The sequence below is a fragment of the Henningerozyma blattae genome, chromosome 1, assembly GCF_000315915.1.
Source record: "Henningerozyma blattae CBS 6284 chromosome 1, complete genome".
Classification (NCBI taxonomy): Eukaryota; Fungi; Ascomycota; class Saccharomycetes; order Saccharomycetales; family Saccharomycetaceae; genus Henningerozyma; species Henningerozyma blattae.
Window position 1 is genome coordinate 586,957 of NC_020185.1, and position 12,705 is coordinate 599,661.

At 32.2% G+C, this 12,705-nt stretch overlaps 5 protein-coding genes across 5 annotated transcripts; 2 read left to right on the forward strand and 3 right to left on the reverse strand.

The window, feature by feature from the left end:
• Positions 1-1,181: 1,181 nt before the first annotated feature.
• Positions 1,182-1,844, reverse strand: MRP20 (mitochondrial 54S ribosomal protein uL23m; the record flags this gene model as incomplete). The annotated part of the gene is made up of 1 exon (XM_004177515.1): positions 1,182-1,844. The coding sequence occupies one exon, from the start codon at positions 1,842-1,844 to the stop codon at positions 1,182-1,184; it is 663 nt and encodes a 220-aa protein (XP_004177563.1).
• A 767-nt stretch (positions 1,845-2,611) lies between these two features.
• RPB2 (DNA-directed RNA polymerase II subunit RPB2) lies at positions 2,612-6,322 on the forward strand (the record flags this gene model as incomplete). The annotated part of the gene is made up of 1 exon (XM_004177516.1): positions 2,612-6,322. One exon carries the CDS (start codon positions 2,612-2,614, stop codon positions 6,320-6,322), a length of 3,711 nt encoding a protein of 1,236 aa, XP_004177564.1.
• An 894-nt stretch (positions 6,323-7,216) lies between these two features.
• Positions 7,217-8,830, reverse strand: DIT1 (Dit1p; the record flags this gene model as incomplete). Its single annotated transcript, XM_004177517.1, has 1 exon — positions 7,217-8,830. One exon carries the CDS (start codon positions 8,828-8,830, stop codon positions 7,217-7,219), a length of 1,614 nt encoding a protein of 537 aa, XP_004177565.1.
• Positions 8,831-9,886: 1,056 nt separating this feature from the next.
• DIT2 (putative cytochrome P450) lies at positions 9,887-11,347 on the forward strand (the record flags this gene model as incomplete). The annotated part of the gene is made up of 1 exon (XM_004177518.1): positions 9,887-11,347. One exon carries the CDS (start codon positions 9,887-9,889, stop codon positions 11,345-11,347), a length of 1,461 nt encoding a protein of 486 aa, XP_004177566.1.
• A 240-nt stretch (positions 11,348-11,587) lies between these two features.
• HPT1 (hypoxanthine phosphoribosyltransferase) lies at positions 11,588-12,235 on the reverse strand (the record flags this gene model as incomplete). Its single annotated transcript, XM_004177519.1, has 1 exon — positions 11,588-12,235. One exon carries the CDS (start codon positions 12,233-12,235, stop codon positions 11,588-11,590), a length of 648 nt encoding a protein of 215 aa, XP_004177567.1.
• Positions 12,236-12,705: the final 470 nt, after the last annotated feature.

Genomic DNA, 12,705 nt, shown 5'->3' on the forward strand with positions numbered 1-12,705 from the left:
ATATTTGTGTTTGTAGATTTTATTTACTATAGACAAGTATCAAGAATCCTTTCAAGAATTGAATAAAAATAAAAAATAAACGTTTAGTAAAATTTCTTTTCAAGCATCACATCCAATGTCATATATATATACTATTTAGTTCGAACATTTCATTGTCCCATATTGCTAATTAACATATTTTCCGTTCATATATTATCTAACCATTTTCTCATTGTTATTCTGAGTGGGTGCTAATACTACTATAACTTTAATAAAAATTAGGGGTTTCCCAGCAAGAATTTCCTTCCGCGGAACATTGGCACGGCAATCATTTCTCCGACAAGAATGGCATCTGTCACATTCCGGGCATCCCATGGATCCCTCCGAGTCTGTCTGAGAGTCATTATTACTATTACCACATATAGTATCCCAGTTTTCTGTTCTTGGTGGATCTGTCATTCCTGATTGCGGGGTTGTGCGGCTATGCGGCTATGCGTTAAGTCCTAATTAGTGTTTCCTATTTGGGTGATGGGAGTGGGGATCTCCTGCCTGATTGGGACCAGCCCATTTCTCTTTACAGCAATATTCGGGAATGGATTTCGGGGGAAAACGGAAATAAAAGATGAAATAAAAAAATAAATAGAAATTAAAAACGGTCGTTCCGCGGAACGATAACCCCTCTCGCAAGTGTTTCCAGATACGGATATATCTTCGATCATGTGCGGCGCTACCTGATGAAAGGAGGAATTGCATTTCTGCATTCTAATGTTACAAGAGACATATATGTATAGAATACAATAGATAAAAGGAAAAAAAAAAGGGAGTCAAAGATTAAAAGCCAAGGATTGTAATTATGTCATTAAACTAGACATAGACACAACTGCTATTGGATGATGACGCTAGGGAAAACAAACGAATGGTTTAGTGTAGCGTGATTTATTTATAGAAGTTGGAAAAAAAAAAAGAATTGTAAATGAAACTAACGATTCGTGTTGATCGGCTATTATGTAAAGAGGTCTATATAGTTATTTATAGATAATTACGTTTTCGCTGCGTTATGGGGTTCTTGATTGGATTGCAGTATCTAGTATTTACAAGTTTTCCATGGGAGAGTTACTGGTGCAGATTAAATGTTGGTATATGCTATGTTATATTTGTTTATTTTTATTTTATTTGTTTTTTTCGTGATGAGATGCTACGAATTATGATATATGCTGTTGTTGTAGGCGTTTTTCTATGGCAAGAAGTTCATCTTGATAGGCAATCATCTCTTTAGCTTTGGATTTCTTATTATTCATCTTAGCCGATAAACGGCGGCCAATAAATACTGAAGCTGGTTTTTCAAAAGGTTCAGCAACCCCTTCGAACAATTTCTCATGTTTTTCCTTATTAGAACCAAGTTGTCCAATCATAGATACGGTTCTATGCTTATTGATATCAGCATTCAATTCAGGATTCCAAAGATTATTCTCACCAGGTGCTGGTTCTGCAGGCCATATAAAAGGGTGTTCCATTTCAATAGTCATCTTCTTGATTTGGGGTCCTCTATATCTACCTTTGACTTCTTTCACGATCGCACCGTGTAACAACTGTGTGGTGATATTCAAAGCTCTTAGTCCATAGACGTGGTATAAGTAATCTCTAAGATCTAGCTTGTTAAAACTCTTGGGAACAATAAATTTAGCTTGGTATGGTGTATGTTTGGCATTCGGTCTTAATAGTACCACACGTGCATTGGGAAAGTATAACTGGGTCTTACCTACACGGAAATGTGGTAGATTATTTCTGATGGCTTCTCGTGTTCGATTAAAGATTCGTTCACTGACTCTAGAAACTACTGAAGGGGATGGAGTAACTCTTGGCATGGTTGTGTATACGTTTCCTATTTCCTATCCAGAGCTATTATACTTTTTACCTTTTAATCATAATAAAGGGCGCCTTCTTTTTTTTTTTATTTTTTTTTTTCATATTAAAAACAGGTTAATAAATCAATTAAAAAAATAAAAATAAAATATAGATAAAGGTCTGAGTCAGGGTAACAATATTTTACTAGATCACGTGTTAATCTCTAACAATTTTTTTTTTTTTGGAAATTTCAAAATTTCCCGAAATTTCAAAATTCTCTCTTCGTCTTTAAAGAAGAAGATGACAAAAGAAAAATATTGAAAAAAATTAATCATGAACAGTTAATCATTAACAACTTCTTGCTTGAGATTTAACAGAAAGGATTAAGACTTGGCATTCCATATATTTTGAATAATAGGTTCTTCTTTCCAACCGATTGAATAATTCATTCCACATCACTGTAATTCTCTTCAAGGCTTCATACACTACTATTGGACTTTATTACCTTATAATAAATATTCTTTTTTTTTATTTTTTTTATTTATTACACTACAAAGTTCACCAATAGTTGTCGTGTTGTATCAATATAAAAATCTATCTTTGTTTAGTATTGTAAAAAAAAGTACACAAGAGCAAGAACATAAATTAAACAAAAAGAAAAAAAACTTATAAAATATATTCCATTTAATTTTTTTTTTAAAGGCAAAACGAAAAAAAAAAAAAGTAAACAATCAAGCAAGCAAACAAACAATCAATATTGTATAATTCTCACAAATATAATAAAGATATGTCCGTAAAAGCTGAAGAAACAGATAATCAATTTGATGATTATGATGATAATCAATATAATTTTGAAGATGAAAATTCACCAATTACAGCTGAAGATTCGTGGGCAGTTATATCAGCTTTCTTCCGTGAAAAAGGTTTAGTATCACAACAATTGGATTCCTTCAATCAATTTGTCGATTATACTTTACAAGATATCATCTCAGAAGATTCAACTTTAATCCTAGAACAATTAGCTCAACATACAACTGAGTCAGATAATATTAGTAGAAAATATGAAATTAGTTTTGGTAAGATATATGTTACAAAGCCTATGGTAAATGAATCAGATGGTGTTACTCATGCCTTATATCCACAAGAAGCTAGATTACGTAACTTGACCTATTCTTCAGGTTTATTTGTCGATGTTAAGAAAAGAACTCATGAAGCTATTGATATGCCAGGTAGAGAATTGAAATATTCTTTAATTGCAGAAGAATCAGAAGAAGATTTTGATGCTGGAAAAGTTTTTATCGGTAGATTGCCAATCATGTTAAGATCTAAGAATTGTTACCTAAGTGATGCAACTGAATCAGATTTATATAAATTAAAAGAATGTCCCTTTGATATGGGTGGTTATTTCATTATTAACGGTTCCGAAAAAGTTTTGATTGCTCAAGAACGTTCAGCAGGTAATATTGTTCAAGTCTTTAAAAAAGCTGCTCCATCTCCAATTTCCCATATTGCTGAAATTAGATCTGCTTTAGAAAAGGGTTCAAGATTTATTTCCACTTTACAAGTTAAATTATATGGTCGTGAAGGTTCTTCATCAAGAACAATTAAAGCTACATTACCCTATATCAAACAGGATATCCCTATTGTTATTATTTTTAGAGCTTTAGGTATCATTCCAGATGGTGAAATTTTAGAACACATTTGTTATGATGTTAATGATTGGCAAATGTTAGAAATGTTAAAACCTTGTGTTGAAGATGGTTTCGTTATTCAAGATCGTGAAACAGCTTTGGATTTCATTGGTCGTCGTGGTACTGCCTTGGGTATTAAAAAAGAAAAGAGAATTCAATATGCCAGGGATATTTTACAAAAGGAATTTTTACCACATATTACTCAATTAGAAGGTTTTGAATCAAGGAAAGCTTTCTTCTTGGGTTATATGATTAATAGATTACTATTATGTGCCCTGGATCGTAAAGACCAAGATGATCGTGATCATTTTGGTAAAAAAAGATTGGATTTGGCTGGTCCACTATTGGCTCAATTATTTAAAACTTTATTCAGAAAATTGACAAGAGACATTTTCCGTTATATGCAAAGAACTGTGGAAGAAGCTAAAGATTTCAATATGAAATTAGCTATTAATGCAAAGACAATTACATCAGGTTTGAAATACGCTTTAGCTACTGGTAATTGGGGTGAACAAAAGAAAGCCATGTCGTCGAGAGCTGGTGTTTCTCAAGTTTTAAATAGATATACTTATTCATCTACTCTATCACATTTAAGAAGAACTAATACGCCGATTGGTAGAGATGGTAAATTAGCAAAACCACGTCAATTACATAATACTCATTGGGGTTTAGTTTGTCCCGCTGAAACACCAGAAGGTCAAGCTTGTGGTCTAGTAAAGAATTTATCATTAATGTCGTGTATTTCTGTTGGTACTGATCCAATGCCTATTATTACTTTCTTAAGTGAATGGGGTATGGAACCCTTAGAAGATTATGTTCCTCATCAATCCCCTGATGCTACAAGAGTGTTTGTTAATGGTGTTTGGCATGGTGTTCATAGAAATCCAGCTAGATTAATGGAAACTTTAAGAACATTAAGAAGAAAAGGTGATATTAACCCAGAAGTTTCAATGATTAGAGATATCCGTGAAAAGGAATTGAAAATTTTTACAGACGCTGGTAGAGTTTATAGACCATTATTTATTGTTGATGACGATTCTGAATTAGGTCACAAAGAACTAAAAGTAAGAAAGGGGCATATCGCTAAATTACTGGCTACAGAATATCAAGATATTGAAGGTGGTTATGAAGATGAAGAAGATTACACATGGACTTCTCTATTAAATGAAGGTTTGGTTGAATATATAGATGCAGAAGAAGAAGAAACAATTCTAATATCAATGGCTCCAGAAGACTTAGAACCTATTTCTCCAGAAGAAATTGATGAAGCTAATAATTCAGAGGAGTCTGCAGGGCATGTTGATGTAGCTAAGCGTATTAAGGCTTTACATCACGCCGCTACATTCACACATTGTGAAATTCATCCTTCTATGATTTTAGGTGTTGCCGCTTCTATTATTCCATTCCCTGATCATAATCAATCGCCTCGTAATACATATCAATCCGCTATGGGTAAACAAGCTATGGGTGTTTTCTTGACAAATTATAACGTTCGTATGGATACAATGGCTAATATTTTGTATTATCCACAAAAGCCTCTAGGTACTACTAGATCTATGGAATATTTGAAATTTAGAGAATTGCCAGCAGGTCAAAATGCCATTGTCGCTATTGCCTGTTATTCTGGTTATAATCAAGAAGATTCTATGATTATGAATCAATCCTCAATTGATCGTGGTCTTTTCAGATCGTTGTTCTTCAGATCTTATATGGATCAAGAAAAGAAATACGGTATGTCTATTACTGAAACCTTCGAAAAACCACAGCGTACAAATACATTAAAGATGAAGCATGGATCCTATGACAAGTTAGATGATGATGGTTTGATTTCTCCAGGTGTTAGAGTATCTGGTGAAGATATCATTATTGGTAAAACTACCCCTATTTCACCTGATGAAGAAGAATTAGGTCAAAGAACCGCTTATCATTCTAAGCGTGATGCTTCAACTCCATTAAGAAGTACTGAAAATGGTATTATTGATCAAGTTTTAATTACTACTAATCAAGATGGTTTGAAGTTCGTTAAGGTTCGTGTAAGAACAACTAAAGTTCCTCAAATTGGTGATAAGTTTGCCTCACGTCACGGTCAAAAGGGTACTATTGGTATCACTTATGGTAGAGAAGATATGCCTTTCACTGCGGAAGGTATTGTTCCTGATTTAATTATTAATCCACATGCTATTCCATCTCGTATGACAGTTGCCCATTTAATTGAATGTCTATTGAGTAAGGTTGCTGCATTATCTGGGAATGAAGGTGATGCTTCGCCATTTACTGATATTACAGTTGAGGGTATTTCTAAATTATTACGTGAACATGGATACCATTCTCGTGGTTTCGAAATTATGTATAATGGTCATACTGGTAAAAAATTAATGGCCCAAATTTTCTTTGGTCCAACTTATTATCAACGTCTAAGACATATGGTGGACGATAAAATTCACGCTAGAGCTCGTGGTCCAATGCAAGTGCTAACAAGGCAGCCTGTGGAAGGTAGATCAAGAGATGGTGGTTTAAGATTCGGTGAAATGGAACGTGATTGTATGATTGCACATGGTGCTGCGGCATTCTTAAAGGAAAGATTAATGGAGGCATCTGATGCTTTCAGAGTTCATATTTGTGGTATTTGTGGTCTGATGACTGTCATTGCCAAATTAAATCATAATCAATTCGAATGTAAGGGCTGTGATAATAAAATTGATATTTATCAAATTAAGATTCCATATGCTGCTAAATTATTATTCCAAGAATTAATGGCTATGAATATCACTCCACGTTTGTATACGGATCGTTCGAAGGATTTTTAAACTGGAAAATATAATTTAATTCATTTACTAAACGGATCCTAATAGAGAGCACCAAATTTATGGATTCCTCAGCTTTCTTATTTATCAGTAATTATGGAAAAGAGAAAAACAAACATTTATTCGCTTGTACAGAATAATATTACGTCATGACTTGATTTAACTTTATTTAGAATTCTAAATAAATATGTGTGTATAAATATTTATTTGCTTATATAATTCATGAACTAAAGTACACAACAATGAACATTAACTGATCTGGTTTTTTTAGAATATTATTGATATGTTAAGAAATATATTGAATGTTTAGTAATTTTTTATTCAACACTAAATGTCACGTTCAAATATATAAATACATTTTTAGATTGTATTACATTAAAAATTTAAGTTTGGTTTGATCTTCGCCCCCAACTATCAAAAACATTATAAGATAAATTTATAATAATAGTTATGTGTGCTTCCTGAATATGTTCAATATTCAGATAGATCATAGGTTATTGACTATTGACAACAATTTTCAACTCTTTGCTTCAGCAGATATAGTTCAAAAATATATTTTGTAACATAGTTTCCTCAAAGAGTAGACGAGCAAAGAAAATATTTAAGATAGAAAATTTCTAAGCAGTGGAAACTAACTTTTTTCCCAAACTACTAAATCTCACAAATCAGAGAAAAATGGTAAATAGGGAAGAATTCGAATAAATATCTGGAGACTAAAAAGTTGTTCGTAATTAATTCATAATAAAATAGTTAAGGTAAAAAATATTAAGTTAAAACTAAACTTCGTAGTTTATTTATTTATTTATTCAAATAATTTTACTTAGCAAGTAGGATTTTTCCTTTAGGTTTTGAAAAGGGCTCATGAACTAAAAAAGCTAAATATTTAAATTTTCAATTTTAATTTAAATGCTCACATTGTTTTTTAACCTTATTTAAAATATAATGTCCTCCTTCTCCCTTCTCTAAACATGTTTCATACCATGTGCCTTCATATACGCCTTTTTCTAAGGCATCTTTTACGACAGATGCTTTTGTCAAATAATAGGAGTCATCTTGATCGGTTAATTTAACGACACAATTATGCCAAGGGGTAGGAATATGTAATAAGTCTTCAGACTTTGGTTCAGATGAATCATTTAATGACTTAACAATACGACATTGTTCGGGAGATATTACTTTAATACCAAATTTTGGTCCACCATTAGTATGAGCATGAATTGAAAGTCTCAAATGATGTGGGAATGCTAATTCAACAAGGTTTGAATATGCGTCATTTCTCTTTATCATGTTAAAGGCAATCTTTGAAACTGTCTTCTTGAATTTTTTTCTTGACATATCTTTAAAGTAAGGCAACAAGCGTAAATCCTCTGACATAAATTTAGAAAATCCCCTATATAAATACAATCTGGGGTGACCATCAATAGCGATTTCTTTTTTAAGTTGTCCCGCATCAGTATCGCAACCCCTTAGAAGCACTTGTCTAGATAAGTCAGAGAGTGCACAAATTTTCGATCCTGTATAATGCTCAACCTTAACTTCGGATACCCATTTTGGATCGAACTTAGGTGCAGTGATACCATCAAAAAATAGCGTATTTAGACCACAGAACCCAATAGCATCATGTCCAGGAATTGCTAGTCTTTCATACAATTGGTGTAGCTTGCAAGTATAGCTATTGACAATATCATCATCAACACCAATACAATCAGAAAAGACGTGGCCGTCACTGATGATCCAAACTTTCATTCCAGGGGGGTAAAATTTTTGAACCTCTTGAGTTGCTTGTATTAATCTTTTTAAAGCAAATTCTTCGCCTTTATCAGGAACATCACCACCAACTTTTTCAACGTTAGATGATTTGCATGGAAATGCAGGTAAAACACATTCAATTCTTATATATCGATCTGTGAAATAACGAACCTTACTGATAAAATGGTCTCTACCTCCTTCATTCCATTTATCACCAACGATGGTATTTTTCAAACTATTTGCAAAATAGTCCGTAAACAATTCATCATACTTTACACTGGTTTTATAAAGAGGTGTATAATCCTTACTTAATCTAGATTGATCTAGTATGTGAAAAATGAACCAATCATTGAACTTACTTTCATTTTCCACTGTTGTTATACAACCTCTAATTTGTTTTTCATTTGGTTTTATATACTCTGAAATTTTGATATCCAGTTGTAAATTTTGGTTAAATTTTTGAACAATTACCTCTGGGACGATATATTCAGTAACAGTATCTGTAATGGTAGAATGCGTAGTAGGTAAGCTTTTATATATGTTGAAAAAGTTTTTCCATTGTGAGGTTTTCAAAAATTTATAATTTTGTTCTATGCAATACAAGTCCCCAGTTTCTCTGTCTCTTGTATACAATACCAAAACTTTGCTGAATGTAGAAAGGTCATCATTATGCCTATGAACAAGTGGTTTTTGGCTTGTAGTAGAAACTCTAAAACTACCAACATTATACTTTTCACCTTCCCTTTCTTGCGTCAGAGTCATTGCTAATTTTTCAGAGTTAATTTTAAAATTTTAATTTGTTATCTTTCACAATTGTGAGTATAATTAGTCAATCTTATGAATATTTGAAGTAACTAATAAACACATTACAAGAAAAAAAATATAAAAATAAATATGAATTGAAATGTCACGAATATATTTGAAATTAGAAAGATTAATCTATTTTAAAGATTTCATTATTGTAACGTTTATCATTCTTTTATATTGATAATTTGATGATTTTTCAATGGCAAGAAATTGATTTGATTATAGGCCACATGTAACTAATAAATTTCATCCCCTCTCAATATTTTAGCATAGTATGCCCTTACTCTATACAATGCGTATAATGGGCAAGGATAAAAATAAAATTAGGGTGAAAATAAAGTAATAATTTACATCAACTTGTATGTAGCTAAGAATGTTAGTATTTCTCCTGCTTTTTTTTGGCATTTTTCCAGAGAAATGTCCCCACACTTTCTTTCGTACCTTAATTACCTGAACGAGAAACTCCGAAAACATGTTTCGTAGAATATACCCCAAAAAGATATAATCACGCTAAATTTGGATTTAACCTCTTCAAGATATTATTCGTTTAATTTTAAATTTGGAGTGAATGCTTTCATGAAGTACCTCATTTGAGAGAGAATGTCCGTATTTAGGGGAATATTGTCTTCTTTTTTTAATTTTTATTTTATCTAAACGTGCTTATGACTCCTTTAATTATACAGAGTGCTAAGCTCCCAAAATTTGTTATTAGGGAAAACCTATTAAAGAAAATATTAGAGAGAATTCTTACAACATTAATAGAAAACCAGTTGAATATTTTGGATTCCAATAAAGGGTTAGTATACGTTTTAATTAATCTTCAATAATTAGTTTCAGAAACGTGAACAATTTAATGTTATATAAGAAAAATTAAAATTTCCTCAAATTCAAATTTCGTACACCCTTGAAAGGATATATATAATCTAAGTATTAATAATTAAAATACAATAGTTTAAAGAGGTTATTAACGTTTAAAAATATTTGATCAAAACCCTATCAATTCTATCAGAAATGTTCGATATTCCCCTTCTGTACTATCCCGTTTTTATTTTGGTCTATCTAGCTTATAAAGTTGTATTTCCTCCCCTTAATTTTCCAAGGAACATCCCTACAATTCCATTTTATGTGAATTTTTTGCCAATTCTGTTTGGCATTGATCAATTAGATGTTTTTAGATTATATTTGGCTGAACCCTTAGAAAGATATGGTGCCGTAAAAATATTTTTTGGTTCACGTTGGAATATATTAGTTTCAAAGCCAGAATACCTATCACAGCTATTCAAGGATGAAAATACATTTGCTAAGAGTGGAAATCAGAAGAAGATTCCATATAGTGTACTTGCTGCTTATACCGGTGATAATGTCATTAGTGCCCATGGTGCAATCTGGCGTAAATACAGAAATGCAGTAACAAATGGGCTACAGCACTTTGATGATGCTCCTATTTGGGAAAATACAAAGTTATTTAGAAAATTGCTTTCAAAGAAAATTGAAAATGGGAATAGTAATCGGCTTTCGATGGTTCCATTAATTCAAAGATTAGCATTGGATAATATTTCAAACGTTGCATTAGGTTTTGATTTTGGAACATTGAAGTCTGACAACTGCCCCTTGCATCAACATTTGTTACACATTAAGAAAAAAATATTTCATCCATTTTTCTTAACATTTCCCTTCTTTGATAGACTTCCAATACCCTCACGTGTAAAGGGTTTCAAGGAAGTTGAGAGCTTTCGTAGGGAGTTAGTACGAAAAGTTCAAGATGATCTGATTACTAATTTTAAATTTGAGCAAACAACTTTTGCTTCTAGTGATTTAATTCGTGCTTATAACAGAGAGGAACTAAATTACAAGCAATTATGTGACAATATGATTATTATTTTGATTGCAGGCCATGAAAATCCTCAAATGGCTTTAACAAGTATGTTTTACTTCTTGGCTAAATACCCTGAATTTCAAGAGTTAATTAGAGAAGAAGTTAAAGGTATTACTGAATCAAAATATCTACTTGAACTTCCAATCTTAAACTCTTTTATATATGAAGTATTAAGGTACTATCCTCCTTTGAATTCAATAATTAACCGTTGTACAACTAGAGCTTGTCGTCTGGGTTCTGAGATAGCTATTCCAAAGGGTGTCTATGTTGGCTACAGTAATTATGGTTCTTCTCATAATACTAAGAATTGGGGAGAAGATCATATGGAATTTAAACCAGAAAGATGGGGAAAGGAAATAGAAAGTATTCATAATAATTGGAAATATGCTAAAAATTCTTGTAAAATTACTTCATTTCATGGTGGTCGTCGAGTTTGTTTGGGTGAAAAGTTAGCACTCACTGAAATTAGGATAACAATTACAGAAATGGTCAAACATTACAAGTGGAAATTGCCAAATGATTGGCAAGATAGGGTGACTCCTGCTGGTCCGTTGTCTCCTTGGGCCCTAGAATTAATTTTTGAAGAGCGCAATTGATCAACATAATTTTCTTAGGTAAGCTTTACTTAAGGAAGTTTGTATCCCTTCTCAAATATATGTAATATTTCAAGAATCAAAAAGAAAATAAGCTATGTAATAATTATGTTAATTTTTTTGAAAATAGATCATCAATTTAGATTAGGTAATAATTGACTTAAATATGTGATAATAATATACAAATATAAATATATGATAGCGCATATAGGAGTTCAGTGACTATATGTATGCCATTAACATCTATTCCATAAAGACATCATTGCCTTGCTCTATAGCCCTTTTAGTATGGTAAACAATATCAACGGATTCCCATGGGTAAGCTAACCATTGATCTGGAACATGTCTCGCAGCAAAATAACGATTTTCATCCGCCAACATGTCAGCTGGTAAATCAGCCTTCTTAGGCTTTAATTTGTTATGTAGAACAAAAATGCCGAAATTGGTTTTATATTTTTCATCCTTCTTTGGATCAACACCTTTAGCAGCAGCTTGTTCAGCGGCATCTTTTTCTAGTTCATGTAAAGCATAATGCAAGGTAGTACGAGTATCATCGACTTCATCAACAATTAAAACATTCTTACCGACTAAATCTAATTTACATTGGTTGTAATCAATCCATTGAGTTCTTTGAACAGTAACACCAACAGATTCAGCTTCTGAGCCAACAGTGTTTAAATCCTCGTATAAAGAAAGAATAATGGCAAAAATTCTAATGGTTGGAATACCAGGTTCCTTTAAGAAAGTACGCAGTATTCTAGCTGGAATGAAACCACCACCACCAATGGCAATAATGATGTCCGGTTTAAACTGTTTAATTCTGGCAGCAGAGACTTGGCATAATTGATGAACGTTATTATAGGAGATATATTGTTTATCAGCTTCAGACATGATGACAGGAAATGTAATAGCAAAAAATAAGACAAAAGTTTAAAGGAACAAAAATATCAACAAAAAGTGGATAAACTAAGACAAACTAATTAAAATACAAAGACTTTTATAAGACGTTAAAAAGAAATCCTCTAAGAATCATTTCATCAACTTATTCTTAACTAAAACTCCATTTTATTGTGAATAATAGCTAATGCTGAAAATGTGAAAAATATCAGGGTGAGCTCATCGCCTTTTTATATGGAAATTTTCGACATTTTTTTAGCATATAAAATACTGTTTACTCGGGATGAGTAAAAATATTTTACAGAGAAACCCTGCAGTAACAAACATGTTTTGGCGATGGCCTCTCGGTTGAAAAACGTATTTAGGCGGGAAACTCGTGAATATTTTCCAGAAGTTTAATTACAGTCAATTTATTAATAGGCAAGAGTCAGTAACTGAAATGCCTATTTCAGAACCGCTGCTGC